We start from the raw sequence: 24,281 nt of genomic DNA, 5'->3' as shown, positions 1-24,281 counted from the left end.
TTTGGTTTCAGCTTTTCTGATTCTTATTTTCCAGCGCGATGCTAGGGATTTTTTTCCAAAGGAAACCTTCATAAAACGATCGCTAAATGGACTTTCTGATGACCTGAGCTGGGTCCTTTTTGTATTTTATAGGAGAAAGAAAGTTTTACAGGTTTGTAACGACATGAGGGTGAGCAAATATGTTTCTTTTTTGCTGAACTATCCCTGTAAACAGCTAAATGCCTGAAACCACCAAATGTTTTCTCGTTCGGCAAACCGTGCTGCTTTGTTTACAGTATCAAGTCAATCAATAGCAGAGCACCGTTATTCGAACTAATGACTATCCGAGGGGCGGGGTCATGCGCGGGGCCATTTGTTAAAAACAGAATGTAATTGGCTGAGAGCAGAGATACACGTGGGAGCGCACATATTGTCCCTCGCTCGCTTCTAATCTTGCCCGTAGTCATAACGGCGAACGGATTCACACCGAACGACTCTTGAGACCGACGAGAAGTTGACCGAAGAACTACACTTCGGCACCATGAGAACTTTCCCAAGCTTATTTGTTAGTTTCCCACTTTTTGCGGCGTGCTTTCTTGCTGTTTCAGTCTTCAGTGCGAGCGGTAAGTGTTTTTGTTTTCGTCTGAGCGCTATAGAGACAGCATGGCAAATTACAAAGCAAGTTACAGTCTACGGTCATTATTTATTTGAGGTCATTTTTTTAATTGTCAAAGCACCATAACAGCTTCTTTTCTGTGTATTTTTATTTAAGTATATAGCCTATGGTATACTGGAGTAATGAATGAATGAATGAATGATGCTTAGTGGCCATTCTTACACTATCGTTTTGTAAATAAGTCTTGGCGGCTTCACGTAATGAAAAGTCCCTGTGGACATCTAGTTGATGTCTCTCTTGGACCAAAATTTACATTATTCTTGTTCATACTTGCGTCTAACGCCTTTGGCTCTCTGCTTCGTCCTTTTATTGTTATAGTGTATACAAAACACCATGTCCTGATTTCAATCCATTACCAGTGACCTACAGGCTTTTATAGCTGCATGGCGAGATGTGGAAGAGCATTGGGCACTTATTTCATGCCTTGACAACTCATGTGTGCTAAGATTTTTGACAGCATGTCTAAATTAATTTTCTCCATAAAAATTTTATGTCTAAACGAATGATTTGCCCTATTAGTAATTTTTATTCCCCACTGATGTTCTTCTCCGTTTTAAGAACACACTTCCCCATCTGCCGTTAAGCCTCAGGCTGTGATATGGCTCCAGTCTGTAGGTGTGGCTCACATGACTGAATCACTTCCCATGAATGTGGCCACTTTCATACAGTATGTTGTGGAGCCCAATGAGGCCAGGGCACTTCCTGCCACAAATGACCAGTGCAGCAGGACAGGTTTGCGCAAACTTCGGAAAAATCATCCTCTTTCCCGCAGAGTTTCATTAGTGTAAAGTTGACTGCTTCCAGAGAGTTTCCACTGTCAAAGCGTTTTCTGTGGAGTTTTCAAATGGCTTAGTTGTCGCCTTATTGGTCTTCCTTTTTCATACTTTATACATTCTTTGATATTTTAGATGCAGTTTAACAAACAAAAAATGAATCCAGTTTCGCTCATCTTCATGTCTTTCCAAAGCCTCTGTAATTTCCTTATTCCATGGAACTCAGAAGCAGATGTTTAGTAGGAAGTTCACACTGCTGTTTTCTATTCAAGTGAATGGTGACTAGGACTAAGATCTTCATAAAAGTGGTCCATATTTAGTTTGAGGAGAAGATACAAATTTAACAGTTATACACTAATCTTCTCTGGACAGCTCTCAAAATGTATTCACATTCAAACTTGCATATTAAAATGTTGCACACCTGGTTTGATGTCAAAAATGCCAACCATCATTAATACTAACGAATCTAGTAACAGATCACAAGGCACATATTCAAATAGCATTAATGAGATTTTCAGTGAAGAATGACTTCGATATCTGTCTGTTCCTCACACAAAGCTACATATGGACTTAAAGGCTTGGAATATAGTCATATGGACTACTTTTATGAAATTTTTAGGTGCGTTTTGGCGCTTGATGGCTGCTGGTCACTGGCAAATGTATGCAAAAGATCAGGGTCAACAACATCATACCTAACGGAAGGATGTTTCTTCTGTTTTTGACGGAAGAAAGAAATCATACAGGTTTGGAATGTCACGAAAAATGTTCATTTTTGAGTGAACTATCCCTTTAAATGTTGAGAATTGTTTGTCTCGCTTATCGGATTGAGAAGGTAAACAGCTTTGGATGGAAGTTGCACTCTCAAGCTGATTTAAGATCAACACTCATCCATCAAAATCTTACCCTCATTAGTAAAAACTGCTTAAAATCAGCAAATAAGGATTTTATCAATGCAAAAAAAAAACACACAACTCAGGCCTCTCAGGTCAGCTGACGAAGAGTACTCTAATTATAGTAACCACACAGCCTCCTGCTTTTCACTCGCTCTCTTTTGCACGAATGTGTTTGCAAGTCGTTCAAAAGCTGCCGTGTGGCTCGTGCCATCTGGCAGCGGGGTCTTCCCCTCCGGGAATGGGCTCATTTGTCCTGCCGACTCTAGTTCTAATAGCAGTCCAATGAGGGCTGATTCTCCTGTGATTAATTTTCAATAAGCCCTAATCAATGTTTCATTCATAGGCAGCGCAACATGGCATTTCTCATATGATTTCGCTCCATCTTGGTCTCATGCTCCATTTTCCAATCTGCTGCATTGAATTTTTAAAATCACTTATTCCAACACTTCTCTAGAAACTTTTGTCACCAGAATTGGAACAAATAAGCTTTGCTGCTTGCATGATAAAGGTCTATTTTGTATCTTTGGCTTTAACATGTCAAAATATTATGCATTTGCATTATCGCATTTCCAAGTAGGATTAATATAAGCCTATTTGCGTTGCCTTGCTTAGAGAATGGCTGTTTTCTGTGTACGTCAGAGTGTATTTTTAGACTTGGTGGGATATTTTTAAGAACAGATTGCTGTGGTGTTCTGGAGAAATGCCTTTAGATTATAGAAATCTCACCTGGAGATGCAAGCTCACTGAAAGTTTACTTTAAAACAACAAAGAAAGCAGTTTATTGGTCCAAGAACAGGCTGTTTCTTGTGTGCACACCATATCTTTATGGGTCATTTGCTTGGTCATTTAAGAGGTGCAAGCTGAATGCCTCAGTGCATGGATCTGTTCTGGGAGTTTATGGGATTCTGTGACGTAGGAACACAATGTTTGGAACACCAAGTTCCCCAGGCCTGTGTATGTGTGAATGAGCACATAGCTTTCCAGGACACCTTTAGCGTAAATGTGAACCCATAAGCCATAAAGTCGGTCTTAAAAGAAAAAGTAACACTTTAGGCATCTAAATATACATGAAGGTTGTAACACTTAGGCTTCTAAATATACATGAAGGTATGAACACATGAACACAAATCAGCACCTATAGACACCTATTTTTAACGACTAAAAAGGATCTGTTACTTTACTTGGATGTTGTATGATATTTCAATTCTTACAGGGGAATTGTTTATTTATTTATTTATTCTTTAACTTTTCATTATATGTTGTCCACTTATAATGTTGGTGAAGTTATTACTTATTAGTTATTAGTTACACTGTAAAAAGTGAACAGTTGGATCAACTTAAAAAAATTACTTCAATTGGTAACACCTAAAGAAATTAAGTTTTCTCAACTTAAATTATCACGTTTTTCATTACCAATTGAAGTAATTTTTTAAAGTTGATCCAACTATTCACTTTTTACAGTGTATACTCTCCCTCAAGTTGTTCCAAACCTGTATGAATTTCTTTTTTCTGCTGAACACAGATTTTTGAATTTTGAAGAATATGGGTAATCAAACCATGGACCCCATTGACTTCCATAGTATGGAAAAAAAATACTATGGAAGTCAGTGGGGTCCGTCAACTGTTTGGCTACCAACATTCTTCAAAATATCATCTTCTGTGTTCAGCGGAACAAAGAAATTCATACAGGTTTGGAACAACTTGAGGGAGAGTAAATGATGACAGAATTTTCATTTTTGGGGGAACTATCCCCTTAAATGAAAATCCAGTTTTCATACTGTACATTAGGCCTATATACAATTTCAGTTTACAGTATATTTCATATACAAAATATATATTAAAAAAAATTGTCAGCCATTTATCGTACATAAGTTTTGAGTTGTTAAAGTTACAGAATTCTTTTCATAGTACAATAATTTGTTCCCCATATATACCATTTAAGATTTTCACTAAAGTACCAGTATCAAGCAGTATCAAGTAATACCAGAAGAAAGATTTTTAGCACCAAATTAGCTGGTGTGAGACTCATGCATTTGAGTGCACTGCATTGTAAGCTTGCATTTCCTGTTGTTTTATGAATCCTCTAGAATCAAACTGGGGATTCAGCATAGTTGTGTTATTGCATTTGCATGCACTCACATACACATGTGCAGTGTTTTGGTTGTCCTCCAGTCTGTTGTTTTTGTTTTGCACCTGTTCCTAATACCACAGTCAAGGGTTCTTTTGTTGGCCAAGTGTGCGTGATCCGCTCAGCAGATTGTAGCTGAATGACTCCTCATGCCGATGACTCATTTCTAAAGCCCTTCCCTACTTTTAAACGTTATCGGTAACTGTATAATGGTTGTGCTTGTAAGATTGCAGATCAGGTCATGCTTCTTTTTGAAAGTTACGTCCCAGATACTTGAAATGAGAGAGCAAGTGGTTTTTGGGTTTTGAATGGTTCTGCTCTTTACAGTTTTGAACTGTTCATTTTGGTTCTTTTAGTTAGTGATTTTCTGGCAAACCATAACCATAATAGTCGCACATCAAATGTGTTATTGGACAGTTTACTTCAAGTTGTTCCAAAATTTAAAGCTGAAATGTGTTATTTCTGTCTCACCAAACTGAATTGCAACCGGCCAGCCATTGGTTCCGACCTTTGGTGCCCCAAAGTCATTCTAAAATTTTCATTTTGGGGTGGAATATCCTTTTAAGCCTGCACACTTTCAGTATCAGGGCAGTCAAAATTATGTTGTTTTTATTATTATTATTTTTTACCATATTGGGACTAGGTCAATAGCAACATAGCATGTTGGTTATTACTCATTTTATGAGCTGGCTCGGCGCTGCCCTGCTTGTTTTTTCAGTTGCCTGGCCAAACTCCATTGCTTCTTTTTTTTTGTCTCTGTTTTCATGGCTCATTTGTGACAGAGCAGCGAACACTCCCACAATTGCCTGCCTATACACGTTTAACTCAGAAAAAGACCATGTGATATACTATAGTGCCTATCTATCCAAAAGCCTGTGGGAATAATCCGCTCTCACTTCCATTTCAGAGCTTTTGCTGATCAAAAGGCCAGCTCAGCTGATGAGACGCTGATCAGATGTTTCACTACATCAAACAGCTTTGCAGTCAGCTGATGTGTTCAGTTCTGTCTATTGGCCTTCCAGAACGTATTAGGCTGACATTGAGTTCTCTGACAGTTAAACCAGGTATAGCTGGTGTGAGATGAGATGATACATCATGATGTGTCCTGACATTTACAATTATCCACCCTGTTTTCATACATATAATCTCAGGTATAGTTTAAAGGAATGGTTATACTCAACTTCATGTTGTTCCAAAGCTGCTTTTATTTAACTATAGGTGATAAAAAGAGATAGTTAAGGTGGAAGACATGGAAGAAGACAATATAAAAAGTACATCCAGGGGAATCCAGCAACACTTGTGGTAAGGGGAACTTTGAATAAATTTGGTATTTTTCAGAATTTACCAAAGGCGATAGGCAGGATGTTTATGCTGCTCTTTTCCATAAGATGAAAGTGATGGCTATAGAGGACTAGTGTCACTTAAAGCTACACTGTGTGATTTTTTCCCCCATCTAGCTGTGAAATTGTATATGACTACCCAGTGAAAATTAGTTTCTGTTCCTCTCAATTCCGAGGGCGTTTAAACTCCTACGGTGGCCGTATTATTCCAAGATTAACATGGCTTCCAGTTATCACTTCGTCCATGACAATAATAAACAATACGTCTAAAATGAATAAAACTACAGGACAGATGTCAGGACGTAAACGTCACCCTTGGAATCGGCTATCCCAGCATAATCAGATTAGGCTAACGTTACAATGTGTACAAAGTAAAAGCAATTAAAAATAACAAAAATTTACAGTGTCCTTTTTTTTATATAGCTTAAAAAATTGCGCCTTTAAAACTATTCATTACCTGTGATCCGTCGCAGCACAGATTTATGTTACAAGGTAAACAATACTTTTTCACCATTGACGCGAGGATGAAGTTATACTAGAGGTCGTTCTGGCGTTATGCACAACCATGCTATGGACAAGCAACTATAAAACTTCGAATTTACACAAATTAATAACAGGCTGAATTACCTGTCGAGAAGAAAGCAGGCAACCTTGGCGTCCGTTTTAAAATCTTTTCTCCTCATGAGCTCTTTCCATCTGGGAAAAGTTACTCCAATATTGACTTTGGTCTTGCTGATTTGTCTGTCGCGTTGACGTTTTAATTCTCTCTTTCAAATGTGAGTACGCACGCGCACACACACACACACACCACACTATCTTTCAAATCTGCCGGCACTCGCGAGCTCGCGAGTAATCTCCCCCTCGCATTCGTCACGGTGTCACTGAGTGAAAAACGCAAAAGGCGAAGCTTGAATTTACAGGCATGTCCCTCTTTGGCTAATGTAGTTTCAAGATGGAGGGGCAACATGGCGACCGGCATTCGAACCCCTCACCCGTATGTACTTTCAATGGCAGATTATAAACTTAAGAGAATACTTTATTACTTGAAAGAAGTAAATATATATTAATGAGCACATATATTTTTGAAAGAACTAAGTGTTTTTTGCTAAGAATCAACTAAAAAAGTTACACAGTGTAGCTTTAAACATAAAAATAAAAAAGACATGGTTCAAACTTTTGTTTGTTTAATTCATGTTTAAAATAATAATTAAATATAACTATAAAATAATACATTTTTTGGGAGCTTGGCAACCCTGGTCAACATTAACTTTTATTGTATGGAAAAGAGCAGCTTGGACATTTTGCTTAAGGTCTTGTGTTCCACAGAAGAAAGAAAATCACATGGGTTTGGAACAACATGAGGGTGAAAAAATCCTGGCACAATTTTCATTTTGGTTACTTATCTTGTTAGAAGTAAGAGTTTGCCCACAATGTGCCGTGTCTTGTCAGCACCTCGAAAAGCGGGCAAAGACATTCCATGCAGATGGTCAGCAACAGTTTCTGTTCAGAGTTTCCATTTCTCTGGAAACGCAAGCAGAACTGTGACTAGATATGAGTTGTGTTTAAAGTTATTAATCTGCAATGAACTACTTTCACTTCTCAACTTCCCGTCAATTTCGTCCGGCAAGAACAACTTGTTGACTCTGTGAAACCTTTAGGCTATCCATAGACCGTTTCTGTTCCCAATGGAGTTCTCTGTGCTAATCAGTGATGGATGGGTTTATTTGAGATCTAAACAGTTTCTTCCAGGAAGATTATATCAAAGATGTTAGGCAATTCCAATTTTTTTTCCAGCACTAAAATTGGTTTCTTTGAAAAGAGCAAATGGAATTGTGCTTTCAACCTTCTGGTATAGCGTGAAAAGGAGGATGCATTCCATTCCAAAGATAAACAAGCAATCGTTTGGATAAGAAGGTTTCTGTTTATGCAGGCCATGGCTTTATCCTTATCCCAGAAGCTCTAACCCTGAGCATGAAGGCCGCTACCTTTTGTCACAATTAGAGGAGATTGTTGATGTCTTGGCGCGAAAAAAGTTCACACGGTTGAATCCTGCGGTGGAGCTGCTTTAAACATGTGCTAATTATCCTTTTGAGTGCTGTTCACCTCGAATAAACTCTGCTGAGTGTCTCCGTTGTGGTATTTTGGATGGGCGCCAGGGGAGGACACAACGATGCGCAGGAAGTCTCTCAGTGAGGTGTCATTTACAAAGTTATGGGAAGCCAACACAGACTGTGGAAAGTTGTAACTTGGCAAATTCAAGGCATATATGTGTCAGGCTAAAACTAACCTTTAACAGCTCCAAAAAAGTTGGAGTTGGATGAATATATATATATATATATATATATATATATATATATATATATATATATATATATATATATATATTGCATTGCATTTATGTATTTGTTACGTATTTATGTATTTGCATTTAGAAGTTTAGGATTTAGGAGTTTCTTTATTCAATAATGCATTTTATTTTCTTCTTCTTCTAAACTTCCATGTGCATTTTACTCATGTTTAATGAAAGAGGGCCATTGAGTTTTTTGGAAGATTTTGTCAATAATGAATGTAAAATCAAATCCACTGTCTTTGTCTTTTCTCAGCTGACTACTGTGAAGTAAATGTGTGTTTGAACGGAGGAACCTGTGTGACGGGTGCGGGAAAAGATCCCTTTATCTGCATTTGTAATGATGGCTTCACTGGACACACCTGCAACGAGACAGAGATTGGTAACAATCTAATCTATTATTTATATTTATGTGGGGAAAAACAGTTTAGTTAAGAAGCTATACTGTATGTGCAAAGGTTACTTGTATCCATTTCAGCTGAGGCAGATCTTTTCTCACATGACCTTTGCTCTCAGGGCCCTGCAACCCTAACCCCTGTAAAAACGATGGTGTCTGTGAGATCATCGCCAACTCCCGCCGAGGAGACGTCTTCAGCGAATACGTCTGCAAGTGTCCAATAGGCTTCGATGGAATCCACTGCCAGAACAGTGAGTCGCTTCTATTCAAACTGTTTGATCTTTTTCATTACAAACGTGTTGGTGGTTATCAGGTGTCACCATTGAGAATTATGACTAACTTGATTGTTGTGAAATAAAATGTACATGAGGACAGAGATCACATTTGTATCCAAATTGTAATTGACAAAGAAGAACCCAAATGGCAAATTGTACCTATAAACTGCCTAAATCATCTGGATTCAGTCAGATTTACACTTTCAATTCAAACAACTTTCTATTGGTCAACATGGTGAATTTGTGTGTTGTTGTTCGAAATGGATTCCTATTGAAATTACTTCTAGACTGGATTTCACCCATAATATTTTGCTGAGCAAAGGGTAAATGTGACCATACTTTAACAGTGAATAAGATGCTCAGATATTATTTTGCTTTAGAAAAGCCAATATTGTAAAAGATTTGTAAATAATAGGATTATAGTGCATTTTTAATGTGTTCAACTTTGAATATGAAGCAAAATAGTCTCAGGTCTGAAACCTACGCTTAAGCTGTATCTGTGAGCAGTCTGAATGTTGAATACTAGTTGACACATTTTATATTCACGCAAATTTTATTTAGCTTTTTTTTTTACTTTGACTGGTCAGTAGCTCTGATGTGAAGACAATTTTGATACTGTATTGCAGGAAGTTTTTATTAGAAGTTATCATTTTTTTGCACAGCAAGGCGATTGCATCACATGCAGCTGTTCTCTTCACAAATGTGTGACTAATTATTTCACCAAGTACCGTGGTCTATGTCAATCCCAAAAGCTCTCTGGATGTAATGAGGGCAGATGGTCGAATTTCCGCTATGTTAACAGATGCAAGTGTTAAGACAGCAGAGAACCGCTTCAGTCTCTGCTGTCGTCTGCCGTTGGCTGATGGGCGAACAGTCCTACAGGCCTCAGCACAAAACAACACAACAAACAGCCAAGTCATGACTGCATCTCACATTTTAGACAAATAACATAAGCATGACCCTAAATTGCAACACAATTGTTATCGAATCAACAGGACATGCATTTACAACCAATTTTACTTCCATATTGGCCTTATTTCTAAGTGAAACAGGATCTTCAGTGAAAAATAAAGGAACTAAAAATAAATAAATAAATGGGGTGGGTTTAAAAATAAGAGGGCTTGGTGATGTCATGCATAAAGTACATTTAAAGATTACGAAGACAAACATTTGACTCTGGAATAACTTGAACTGAAGAATAGTTCAGAGTAAAATCAGAAACATGTTCAAGCAGTTCGCAATCAAGGAATACTGCACATTTATTTATTTAATAAGCGATTGTTTATTATCTCATGTTGATGAATTATGACAGCGTTTACTTTTTGGTTTTACTTTGTAATATATTGCATGTCGCAAGAGTAGCCTATACATTTTAACTCTCATCTTTTTGAATGAGCAGCTGGAAGTAGTAAATCAGTGTATCAGTGAGTCTCAGTGTATCTCTGCTTATTTATAATTAAAAGTTTCTCAATACACATACAATCTTTTTTTGATGAATATTGATATTTTGGTTACACAATCAATTGAATCTGCCATTTAATTCAATGTAAACTCTTGTAGCTTCTCTCTGGGCTGGTGCGTCATAAATAGGAAAGACTAAGAACGTTATTTAACACATTTAATATAGAGATTTTTCTTGTACCAGAACAATAAAACAAGTTTATTGCCATTCTTTAAGCATATTATAATCAGCAAAATCTAGTATCGTTCAACCTCTAATTCGAATGATACGTTAAATAAACCAATTTCAATACATATGTTGAATAAAACATCTTGAGTATTTGAGTTAAAGAATCTGAGATACATGATTTATTTTTGAATGGGATATATGGCATTCATTTTATTTGTGCAGGTCTTAAAAAATCCCTGTGTTAAGAAACTATATTGGGTCAGTTTTGGTCAACTGTTATTCTCCCATTCTCACAGATTTGACAAGTAAACATTGTTTTGTGGGTAAGGAATTAATCAGTGAGAAGAGAAAAAGATAAGCCAGAAATCCTCACATAATTGAATGTTGCTTTTCCACGCTATACATTTAGGACAGCATGGATTATTTAGTTCACCACAGAGACTCTCTCACATTCTTTCTGATTATGGTGGATATTATGGCTTCGGTGCCAGCTTTCCCGCGCTTGATAGCAGGGTTTTGATGTTTTGACTGGGTTTAGTATAGTATGCGGGCTCATCTTTAGAGTGCTGCTGGAATGTGGCTAGATTAGAAAGACGATGACATTGAATTGACTGTTTAAAAGCTTCTTAATCCCTCAGGGAGACGTCCAAGTCATGCTTGGATGATGGCGAAGATTGTGGAGTACGCAAACTCGTACACTGCATAGTTTAGTTTAGTGGCAAACATAGTGGCAGCACAAATTAAAATATGACTGTAGCCTTGCACACCCACACTGTCGCACACTGGCCCTGTTGCTGGGGTAAAATGCAAGTGGAGGAGGCAAAGTAAATGAAGTCCGCACACATCCTCGGCTCTCAGCTGGCAGAAATGTTTCACTGACAGCATGAAATTGGTCTGAAAGCCCTGCAGGAGGCCATGAAATCTGTGTCAAAAGCTTTTATGCAGTGGAGCACTGGTCACATTAGCTGTGGTGATTGAAATAGAAACCCGCTGTAGGGTTTAAATGTAGAGTCAGTGCCTCTTTTGTGTGTCTGCAAGTAAGTCGAAGAGTTAACGAGAGCTCAATTCTTGCATCTGAAGCTAGCTTGCCTTTTTGCCATTACGGTGTAATTTCCCTATTTTCCACTGAATAAGAGCTTGATTTCTCACTCAAATTTCCCACCTCTAATTGCTGTATTTTTCTCAACTAGTGTCTCTATTTTCTTTTTTGCCAGTGCAGTCAAGGGATTTTAATGGCTGTTTAGAGCTTGAGCGTAAAGCATTCTTCTCAAACTGTGGTCCACAGCAGTGTTATTTTAGCATTATTTATATACTACTATATTTATTAATATTTTTAATTCTATTCTATCTTTGTATATTATATCTGTATATTTTCAGTTTTCATTTGAATTTCAGTTTAAATTTGGTATTTAAATAAAAAATATATATTACGTGCTTAATTTGTTTTAAACTTATTTCAGTTTTTTTTTTCTATTTTTATTTCATTTAATTTAAATATTCATATTTATTTTATTTCAGCTTTATTTCAATTAATGAAAACTATTTTTTAATAGTTTTAGTTTAATTTTAGTTAACAATTACAACACTGGTCCACAGACCATGGCTGATGAAAAATGCATAACATTATCTCATCAATGTTTTTGTTGTTTCACTTAACTGACTGTATTTATGGGTCTTAAACTTCTTAGTTAGAGGTTATTTAGCAAAATTCTGGTCAAGAACTGCCCACAGGAAGATACTGTATGATGGCAAGCAGGTATAGATTATGCAGAAAGTGAATAACTATATAAGCATAATGGTGCTGCAACCTTTATGAACCGTTGTTCAAAAAACACAAGAAAAAAAGTGGAAAATGTCTATATACTCTTTTTGTTCATAGACTCAATGTGTAGCTACTGTATTGTAGGGAGGCCATTTCAAGACAAGATTACTGAATCAGCAAGTCATAAAAGCTTTCCATTGTTCCTTCCCAGTGTGCTTCAGTCTTTTCTCTTGGATGCCCCAATTTTACTGTCACACATGGAAGTAGAGACCTGCTGACTTTGCATTTTATTGATTTGGATGATGTGGCAACTGATATAAGATTGCATTTCACATTATGTAGCTAGATATTGATGTTCTCAGAGTAATACAATACACTACTGTGTTAAATGGCTTCTCTGTTCAGTGCTTCAATAGCATTAGAATAGGAATAACGGTTAGCATTTTGCGGTTTTATTAGTTTCCAGGCCTGAAGAAGGAACTTGAACTAAAAGGGTCTCAAATCTTAATGCTAGTATTTGGTCCAGTGCTAAATCCCATCTATAGCCGCCTAGGGTTGCCAACTTTGGTTGCCTGGCTGGAGTGAGATTTTGATGACATGCTGAATCAATGACATGGCCCTATTTAAGGATTCAAGTATACAACCCTTTCATTTTAATTTAGCCTTATAGCAAATTATCAAAATACCTTAGCCTAATGTTGTACTTAATGCACTTTTTAGAATCTGTCCCCATTAACTTTAACTACCATATTAGCTAGCTAATATAACAAGCCAGTCAGAGTTGGCAACCGTGTAGTTATCAGCAGCTAAATATTAAAAGCCACTCAAGTTTTAAAAATTAATTAGCAAATTAGCTTCATAGCGAGTTCATAATGATGCAGTTAGTGTTCCGTAGTTGACATGAAATGCTTTAGGAAAGATGACTTCTAAAAGCATTGCTAATTAGCTTGTTAGAGGCTAGACAGCTAAACACCTCTCTCGGAAGGTCTGAGAGTCTCCCTCATATTGATAGAATTATATACAATATTCCGGAAATCGAGCGAGCAAGAGAGAAAGCCTCTTTCCACCTGTTATTAAGATGCGTTTTTTGGTGAACCGATCGCACAAGTGGTCAGCAATTGATCAGATGCATTACCGTTTCATCTGGTATTATCACGCGTTTCAAATGCGACTTTTGTGACCACTTGCAGATTTTGTCATTTTCTCATAGAAATGAGTTTTTGCAGGGTGTGATGTCTAGCATTTAGGTAGTTGACATGAAATACTTTTAGAAAGCTGACGTTCTATGGTAAAAAAAGCATTGTCAATTTTTTTGCTTTTTTAAACACATCACATAATTAGTGCTTGAAACAAATTCAAATTTGATCAACATTCTAAGTCAGTGCAACACGAGTCGACTGTGACCGCTCTTTACACCTATAAGGGAAGTGTCGCTCGCTGACCTCTTGAGGTTTGGAAGTGTTTCAGTATGTCTGAGCACTGCATTGGCACTGACCGCTGTGACCGGTCGCATTCAGTCACGCTCCATCTGCACACGCCAGATAATCCCCCTGAATTCCTTCAGTTTTGCTGGAATGTTCTATTCTTTTTTTTTTTTTTTGATTGGTGCCATTTTACATCTGAAATCCTTGATTGTTTTTTCCCTCCACAACATACACTGAAACCATTATACACCATTGCACTTAGTCATCATGTTGACCGTTTAATCATTCCGAAGCATGTTGGCGATTTGACGTAGCCCTGTTGGTCATAAGTGGATTAGGAACTTCAATAGGTCTGCTGTCAGATGGTATATCCTCTTACTGAACGACTGCAAAGATCCAGTTGTGCTATGATTATGTTGTGTCATATATGTGGGTTTTCTTAATGTGCTCTCAATTCAGGTCACAGAACATATTAACTTGAAAACCTTATGACAAGAGTTCTTGACCTCGATTTAATACCTACCTCCTGGACACCTGCTGTTAACTGAATGACACAAATACTAACCGGATGAGCAAACGGTTCTTGGAACAGCAATTTTTCAAGACTGTATACATTAAGAAAAATCCATGATTAGTTCTTCACATAGCTGTCAAAACCAAAAATCCAGCTGGAATTATAAATGTGATGTACATGTTCTCGTACTGAGTACTAAGTTGGTACTGTATAGCTAAACAAACTACAATAAAATGAGAAATATTAATTCTACAAAACCAATCTAAACGCATACATGCATCATTTTTATGTGTGGCTTACATTTCTAGATCATTTTCAGGTCCACTACATTGTCCTTTTTTTCAGATGAGAATATTTTTTAGATGTTTTTTTTTTTTTTTTTGTATTTTAACAGCTTTAATTAGTGTTTTATTTGGTGACTCGTGTTTGCATAAAGTAAACCATTAGGTCACAAAAAGAAATGTGTCTTATCAAAAGCAGGGCATCAGAACCCCCCAAAAAGCTGTTAAAAAATGTGGACAATAAATTTATAAAATGAGAGTGACTTTAATGACTTTATGTTCTGAACTTAATAGGCAGACATTTTTGCAGAATAAATATGTATATTAGATAAAATTATCTTTTGAAACAATGTTTCTTTAGATAATATATTTTATTTACCTCAGACCATGTAGAAGTTGCATGTAGCTAGTGAGCGCCACCTAGAGGTCACAAAGCTTTGTTTTTTGATAACTTTAGGCTTTTCCAGACCAGTTTTGATTAGCTTTACAGAAACCTTATGATTCCCGCAGATGTGAACGACTGTGCCGGCCAGCCCTGTCAGAACGGAGGCGTCTGTCGAGATCTTGATGGTGATTTCACCTGTAAATGTCCCTCACCCTATGTGGGAAAGCACTGCCAATTGCGTAAGTAGGACACTGCCAGCACACACATGTCCGGCTCTTGGACGCAAACTGTTTTTCACTTTATTTCCTCCACATATTTGGCTTTTCAATTGGTAACTAAATTCAGCACAGAATGTCTGTGTCTCTCCCCTGTGAATGTGGTCATCACACTGTTTATCCATCTGTCTGTCGCCCAGTAAGCCTGTTTGTCTCATGAGTGCTTGAATGTCTGCTAATATCTGGCTCTGGTTCCCAGGATGCATCTCTCTGCTGGGAATGGAAGGAGGAGGCATTGCAGAGTCTCAGATCTCCGCCTCCTCGGTGTACTACGGCATTCTGGGACTGCAGCGCTGGGGGCCCGAGCTGGCCCGACTGAATAACAAGGGACTTGTTAATGCTTGGACCTCTGCGACACATGACAAGAACCCCTGGATAGAGGTAAACTAGTATGTTCAATTTGGACCCAAAATATGATCTATATTTACCCAAAATTTACCCATTTAATCACTTATTTTAGATCAACCTACAGAGGAAAATGCGTTTCACTGGCATCATTACCCAGGGTGCCAGTCGCATGGGCACATCCGAGTTCATCAAAGCCTTCAAGGTGGCGTCCAGTTTGGATGGGCGAACCTACACCATGTACAGACCCGAGGGCCAAAGCAAAGACATGGTGATGATTCAGTCATTTTATTTCATTTTACTTTTTGTTCGGTTTGAGCTTTAAAGTGTTTATTGGTGTTTATTCAACTATGGGCACTTTTGGTCAGTTGTAGTTGTTGAAAAAATGTGAAATATGTGAAAACTAATGTTTATTTGAACATTCAAGCATGAACACCTATTCTAGTAGACCCCAAAAACAAAATCAAGACTTTGAAAAAGGGCGTAATAGGTCCCCTTTAAACATGTAGTAATAATAATTAATAAAAAAATAATAATAAAAAGATTACAAGTCTGGGTCCTGGACAAGGGTAAACAATAGGATTAATACACAATAGGCATTTGAACATAACAAATTGTTATTCCAAAATGTGGCCAAATATATTCACTCAATTAGTATTCATCAAGTTTTTCATAACCTGTAACTATATTATAATCTCTGAGTAACTAATAAATGTATACATTTCTGTTCTCCAGATCTTCATTGGTAATATTGACAACGATGGGACAAAGACCAATTTGTTTGAGCCTCCAATCATAGCTCAGTACATGCGAATCGTTCCTGTTGTGTGTCGTAAAGCCTGTACTCTGAGACTGGAGCTGGTGGGCTGTGAACTCAACGGTAAAGTCCCAGCAATATTTTTGCATGTTTATACATTCTTATGAATAGATGGGAGCCAAAAGACAAAACAACTCCACTAGAATATGGTAATTCTGCTGTGGTTTTATGGAAGAAAAATTGAGCAAGCAGCATCACAATTTGCACTATTTCCTGCTCCTCTTCGTTTGTGGTGAAGTCGAGGACCGCAGTCTATTGGCTGAAGGAACAAAGTCACATCTCTCCAAACTGGGACTCTAGCCAGTAAATGTTCTGAGCATAGAACTCTCAGATTTTGACTTATTTAGCACATGTGACACAATTTTGAGCTGCTTATAGTGATGATGAAGCACACTGGTTAATTTGTGTGGTATGAGCTTAGTACATTTCGATCTTGTTTTCTGCCGATGTTTAAGAAAGATGAAGTCTTTTCATAATGTATTTATTTTAATTTATATTATATTATTATATTTTAATTTATATATTTATATTATATTATATTATATTATATTATATTATATTATATTATATTATATTATATTATATTATATTATTTTCATGTTTTGGCCAATAAATGAATTAAATTTACATTAGTAACAACTTTACATTAAATTAACATTATAAATTGGTAAATTCATTTATTATAAATTGTTTAATTTATTATTAACCCTCTGGGGTCCTTCGTTTAACAGTCACACTTGGGACCTTCGGGTCCAAATGGACCCGGAGGGCGGGATTAATATATATATAAAAAAATCTTAATATTTTTTTTTTTACTTGTTTTTTATAATATTTTTTCTTTTCTTTTTTGGTGTTTTGAGATAATTTTATGATTTATAATTAATATTTATGCAATAATTATGACCCATTTTTTCCCATTGAATATAATAGAAATTTTTTATATATATATAATTTTTATTTTATTTTTATTAAAGCTGTATTTCATTTTAGAGTCAAGCCTAGGCCTCATGAAAGCAATTTTTGAAATGAGATGGGCGCCAACTGGTGGACACACTGAGCATTTTTATCACGCAATAGCACATTTTTACCACTAGTGGATTTACAGCTCTCTGTAGAAAGGCTTGCGAATTCTAGTGATTTTTGCCTGAACAGATTTAGTCTGTTTTGCACTCTTGATGTTTTAGAGATTCACCCCTTCACTGTTGAGTCCTTTTTTGAGTCCTTGGCTGATTTGTAGATTGTATGCACAAAAAAACTCTGTTTTCATATTTTTGACAATTTCCCATTCATTTCCTATGGGAGTCATTTTTGACCAAAGAGCAGAAGTGTGATGACCACTTAGCATGCTTGGATCATGACCTCAATATTTTTTGTGTGTTCACATACCTAATACCATAAAAGTCACCTAGTTTCGTAACATTCCGATGAAGCTGTGATTTTTAAAAATTCAAAACAGATTTTTGTAATCTGAATTTATTAGTGTGTATGTGTATAAAAGTGTGTTTGTGTGTGTGTGTGTGTGTGTGTGGATGTGTCTGTTTTGCACTCTTGATGTTTTAGAGATTCACCCCTTCACTGTTGAGTCCTTTTTTTCTGCATCCTGGCTGATTTGTAGATTGTATGCGCAAAAAAACCTCTGTGTTTTCATATTTTTGACAATTTCCCATTCATTTCCTATGGGGGTCATTTTTGACCAAAGAGCAGAAGTGTGATGACCACTTAGCATGCTTGGATCATGACCTCAATATTTTTTGTGTGTTCACATACCTAATACCATAAAAGTCACCTAGTTTCGTAACATTCCGATGAAGCTGTGATTTTTAAAAATTCAAAACAGATTTTTGTAATCTGAATTTATTAGTGTGTATGTGTATAAAAGTGTGTTTGTGTGTGTGTGTGTGTGTGTGTGGATGTGTCTGTTTTGCACTCTTGATGTTTTATAGATTCACCCCTTCACTGTTGTGTGCTTTTTTTCTGGATCGTGGCTGATTTGTAGATTGTACGCACAAAAAAACTCAGTATTGTCACATTTTTGCCAATTTCCCATTCATTTCCTATGGCGGGTCCATTTGGACCCGAAGGTCCTGAGTGTGACTATTTTTTTTACAACCACTTAGACTATTCAAATCCTGTCCCCAATTTTTTTGGGTGTTCATATACCAAGTACCAACAAAGTCACCAAATTTCGGATCATTCCGATGAAGCTATGATTTTTTACATTTTTTTATTTAAAGGCTTCGGGTCCATTTGGACCCGAAGGACCCCAGAGGGTTAAAAAATATAATAAATAAATTTTGCAGTAAGAATAAAATAATTTAAAATATGCATACATTTTAATACATTAATAAATTATATATTATATAATAAATTATTAAATTAATTATAATTTTTTAATGGTCGATATTAAAATTATTATTATATTATTATAAAATTATGTATAATATTAAATGTACTTTTACAATAATATACTATATTATTTTGTCTAAATGCATGAAAAAATGCATCCCTACATGAAAGTCTAATTTATAATCGTTGAAATGGTGCAAATGTCTGTTTTATTCACAGTATTGCCCACTTCACTGTTCCATCTGTGTCTCTCAGGCTGTCTATCACAGCTGCATGCATGCTTCACACACCGCCGGCTATCGCCCGCATGCGCTTCACACACACACACACACACACACACACACACACACACACACACACACACACACACACACACACACACACACACACACACACACACACACACACACACAGCATCTTTCCACTCACCTGCATGAAACTTGCTCTCGATCCACTCTGAGCTGATGTGGTTTGTGCCGCTTGTGCTGACACGCTTCCCATCCATCTCTCTGCCACTTCTTGTCCCCGCCCCCTCCCTCTTTTTGTTGTCTCACTTCACAGTGTATTTGAACACGACAGGTTGCTCCGAGCCGCTAGGTATCAAGTCACGGATGATCGAAGACAGGCAGCTGACGGCTTCCAGCTCTTTCCGCACCTGGGGGATCGAGTCGTTCACCTGGCACCCACATTACGCTCGTCTGGACAAGCAGGGCAAGACCAACGCCTGGACAGCAGCCACCAATGACCGCTCAGAGTGGCTGCAGGTGAGATGACAGGCTTGTAAGGCTGTAAAGGGACAGAATAACGTCAAATATTTACATTAACAGCCATGTGTAAAATCTAGAGTAATATTTATGCCTTTAGCTGAATTTTGTAATTCACAAGGGGAAAAAAGAAAAGTTTGAAAAAGTGTCTTCTGCTCATCAAGTTTCAAGTCAAGTCAAGTCATCCTCATTTATATAGCGCTTTTAATTGTTTCAGAGCAGCTTTACAGAGACAAACGTATAATTTAGGGTAACAGAGATTGTTTTGGCTTTATAGCGGTTCTTTAATAAGGTTATTTTCCAGCTAAAGTTAGTTTTAAGTTTGTTTTTATTTATATAGCACATTTAAAAACAGCAAAAATGGCTGACCAAAGTGCTGAACGAAACATAAGATGAAGAGACAAGGGCAAACCACACATTTATGACAGAAGCTCACAATGAATTAAAAGCTAAGGAAAAAAAGTAGGTTTTAAGAGAAGATTTAAAACAATTCCGATCTGATGTAAACCGGAAGGATGTTCTACAATAGCAAAGGCTCAAGTCTGATCAAGACTGCTTTTATTTGATCAGAAAACACAGTACACACATTGATATTGTGATATTTTATCAATGTGTTTTAAAATGTAATTTATTCCTGTGATGGTAAAGCTGAATTTTCAGCATCATTACTCCAGTCTTCAGTGTCACACGATCCTTCAGAAATCATTCTGATAGGCTGATTTGGTGCACAAGTAACATTTCTTATTATGTTTCAACTTAATATTTTTTTGTGTGGAAATTGGGATACATTTAAATAGGAATAGGAATTTCAAAACCATTTATTTGAAATAGAAAATATTAATAATGTCTTTACTGTCACTTTTGATTAATTTAATGGGTCCTTGATAAATAAATATATTAATACCTTTTAAAAAAAATTCTTACTGGCACTAAATGGTATACATGAGGTCATATACGGTGTATTATATCACTCCAATGTTTTATTAAGTGGGAGTATTACCTGGATACTGTCCATGTTGAGCTTGAGTGTCTTCCCTTCTATTAATGTCTGGCACCATTTAAATGTTTGCATAGGAAATGAATTCATTCTTAATCGTTGCTTTGGGATCTTTGCACATTCACACATCGGATAACCTTTCTTAGGCTGAACGCAATTGGATCGCACCAATTTTTGATCTTGAAATTGAAAGCATTGTCCTGGGAGGCCATCATTTACACACCAATCCTCTCTTACAATTACACAATTACCAGGAGGCCAATAATGAATCTCTCATAGCGTGGATGATTATAACTAAATGCTGGTTTTTGATGTAAGACCACATGCTGAGTTTTTCTTATCTGTCTGTTTTAAGGTGGATCTGCTCAGACCAAAGCGCGTCACAGGGATCATCACGCAAGGGGCCAAAGACTTTGGCAATGTGCAGTTTGTGTCCGCCTATAAAATAGCTCACAGTGATGACGGCAAGTACTGGACCATACTCAAAGACAACAAGACAAAAACAGATCAGGTTAGTTTCTAAAAAAGATTTAATGCCTCAATTTAAGTCAGCATGAAATCAAAATTGACACTTTTATGAATGAATGAACGTAACTGACGCTGGTAGGTCACATGATGGTGACTACATTCATACTACGCACAATCATACAATAGAACATACTTTTTAGCACTCACAATAAGTACGTATTCAAGATAAGTAAGAGAATATGCGATTTTGGACACAGCCTATGTTACCTAGCTACTTTTGGATAAAGTCCCTTTCCACACATTAAAAGTTTGACTCAGAACACAAATGAGTTGCAAATGTTGTTTCATTTTGATTTAAAATAATTTTTGTTTTCATGTATTTAGTGGCTGTGATAGGTGACTAAAACTATTCAAAATTGTTTCCGTTAAATGAAATAAAGCTGAAGATATTATACTGTATGAAAAACTTAACTTAAAGTTACAAATTAAACAAAAATGATAAATGTTGCCTTGGCAACTAAATGAAATAAAATAAGTTAAATTTGACGTACTAAAATTATTAAAAGTAAAACTGAAATAAAAATAAAGCTAAATAGAAATGTTTTTTTTAATGATTAAAATGACAAAAGCACATTACAAAATTACTAAACTTAAAATTTGAAATGAAAACTGAAAATATAAAAATAAAAGTTTTTTTTTTAAATATTATAATAGTATATAAATAATACTAAAATGACACTGGCTGTGATGTTTGTGTTCAACATTGGTCTACTTGTAGGATCTGTGAAGTTCAAAAACACAGATGCATTTTGATAAAAAAATCACATTTAAAAATGAAAAAAATAAAAATAGAAACCTGTACTGACTGACTTTCTACTATGGAACACAAGATGTTTTGAATTTTTTTTCCTCATATAATGAAAATGAATGGTGATCAATATGTTGTTTGAACCCCAATGACTTCATTAGATGGACTAAAAAAAGTTGAAACATTCTTCAAAATATCATTTTGCATTATTTATTATTTTGCGTTCCACAGAAGAAAGAGTCCTAGAGGTTTGGAACGACATGATAGTAGAATTTTCATCGAACAGATTCCAAACTTCCCCCACATCTTTTCAACCGTCATCTTGAGTAGATTTAGCTCTTTTTTCCCTATCCATCTGTCATGTCCTTGTCTCACCCCATCTTTCTTTTCTTCTGCTTCACCTGCAGATTTTCCCTGGCAACAGTGACAACAACGTGCACAAAAAGAACGTGTTCGAGCCCCCCTTCTTCGCACGATTCGTCCGCGTCCTGCCGTGGGCGTGGCATGAACGCATCACCCTGCGAATGGAGCTGCTGGGCTGCGATGAGTAGAACTCCTCCTTCTGCCTCTCCCTCTCTCTCTCTCTCTCTCCTTCTCCTCTTTTATACTTCCCTCCATTCCTTTTTCCTTCAACCACACCTGCACTGCCTCACTCTTAGCAACAGAGGGCACCATCACCACACGACTCTGCACTGCGAGGGGACTGACGTCACGGCGGCCGGCAGAAAACCAAGCTCAAACCCACAGTGTGAAGCGTTTAGCATTAAATGTTTTCTACTAACGTGAGTCTGACTGCAGTGGCCCTTTGAAGATGAAGTCAATGCTAATTTATATTAATGTTTATTTGCCCTAGATTAGGAAATTAGACATTAGGAAATTGCTTACTAACCGAAGAATGACAACCAATTGGAAAGAAGTAATACTGTACATACCAAATGAGTCATAATTTATTTATTTTCACATGAATCGGTGTGTTTGGTTGTGATTGCAGTCAAGCTGTTTATCCTATGAAGTAGTTTAAATTTAGCAAATGATGAATCACAAAATATTGTTGTGCTCTGCGCTAATTTGTGTAATGATAGTTGCCATTTGATCATGTTTCTTCTTTTAAAACAATATTTGCTTTAAATCAACAAAACATTTTTTAAGACTAATGCATTTGTTTAAACCTCATCACACCTAAATATGAAATGTGACAGTCAATCATCTATTATTATTTGATCAGTTTTGTTGTAAATTTGATGCCTTGGCCAGAGCTGCCACGGATCTCAGGTGCAGTTGAATCAATTGCAGTGTGCTACTGAATTTAAATTTTTTATTTTATTCCAACATAAATCTGAAATAAACCTTTTTTTTGTTCAAAAAAAGTACTCTTAAAAACCAAAGTGGTCTCATTTTTGCAAATGTGTAATCTGTTTTGTTTTTTACAGTATAAGCTTTGACGTAAACCGTCACTAGCTTGGTCGCATAATAAGATGCGGGGACGGGTGCGAATCTAATTTAGAATAATTTCTACGGTGGCACTGAATCTCTGATATGACCGTCCAATCTACATAATGTTTTCAAAATGATGCATTGTGACCCACCCCCTCCCCCCCCCCCCCAACCCTTCCACTCGAATAAATTTACAATTTTGGGCTTGTGCAATATGATATAAGTATTAATATGAATTAATATTAATGGAGCTTTTAAATATGGGCAGTATTTCTCTGAGATATTTTCTGAGAACAATTGAAGTGGTATTCAAGGTAACAAACACTGAAGTATATTCTAATAATCCAGCATGATTTCTGCATCTAGGCTGCATGCTTTTTCTTTCTTTTGGACTCTGTACCGATGTTAGCATTTGATTTTTCTCAGAAAGTTGACGCATTGATTCAGTGTGCTCTTTCAATGATACTTAAAAAAAAAAAAATTGTTTTAATGCCTCATACTGCAGCACTTCTTGTGTTCAGATTGTTTAGACTAGATGCATTTCCTTAGTATATCTTGAAATATTTTCATGTTTTCAAATGTAGAAAGAAATAAAGAATATAAATATATACTTATGGCTTTTGAAACATGTTGTGTCTTGTTATGAATTCTCCGTAGCATGCTGTTATATAATATATATTTTTTTAATTATATAAGATCACTAATAATATGATATATATGACACATAATTTATACAATTATTTTAACAGTAAATTTAATATTTTATTTGATTGTTTAAGAAAATGATTTGAGGATTTTATTGCATTATTATGTGTTTTGATGATTGACTGGGGACATACTAATAGCTGCTCTATAGAGGCTTAAAGCAGGAAGGCAGGAGAGAATCAAGTGATAGTCTAAAGAATGGCAGGAAAACAGCAGCACCCGATGGGCAAAGCCAGGAAGGATTCTTTTCTGGAAAAACAAAGCTATTTTGGATGAGGTATTGTGGCAAATATTTTGTCAGGAGCAAACTTTCTTTGCTTTCTAATAACATCTCTACAAAGGAAATCTCGCCTCGTCGCCTCATTGCTTGACAGGTTTATGAGGGGTTTTAAATTGGGTCAACATTTTTAAAATTCACCCTCAATGTCAAAATCATCAGCATAAACACAAGTATTACTAGAGTTTCACTGGAAACTGCCAAAATAAATCAAAAACCCACAAAACTGTGTGGCTGAATT

The 24,281-nt window shown here is 36.4% G+C and overlaps 1 protein-coding gene across 2 annotated transcripts; it reads left to right on the top strand.

Moving 5' to 3' along the window:
• Positions 1 to 378: 378 nt before the first annotated feature.
• Positions 379 to 23,666, top strand: mfge8b (milk fat globule EGF and factor V/VIII domain containing b). 2 transcript variants are annotated; one of them, XM_079858579.1, is made up of 10 exons: positions 379 to 602; positions 8,393 to 8,518; positions 8,653 to 8,784; positions 14,930 to 15,043; positions 15,279 to 15,460; positions 15,540 to 15,695; positions 16,160 to 16,304; positions 19,167 to 19,351; positions 20,704 to 20,859; positions 22,032 to 23,666. In XM_079858579.1, the coding sequence occupies exons 1-10, from the start codon at positions 521 to 523 to the stop codon at positions 22,173 to 22,175; spliced, it is 1,422 nt and encodes a 473-aa protein (XP_079714705.1). In that variant the 5' UTR covers positions 379 to 520; the 3' UTR covers positions 22,176 to 23,666. The 2 variants fall into 2 exon arrangements, with proteins under 2 accessions (XP_079714705.1, XP_079714704.1); XM_079858578.1 differs by having other exon boundaries at positions 390 to 602; positions 19,149 to 19,351.
• The last annotated feature ends 615 nt before the right edge of the window (positions 23,667 to 24,281 follow it).

This window comes from Squalius cephalus, assembly GCF_949319135.1.
Source record: "Squalius cephalus genome assembly, chromosome: 23".
NCBI lineage: Eukaryota > Metazoa > Chordata > Actinopteri > Cypriniformes > Leuciscidae > Squalius > Squalius cephalus.
Note: the sequence above shows the minus strand (reverse complement) of the source record. Positions and strands in the feature narration are given on the sequence as shown.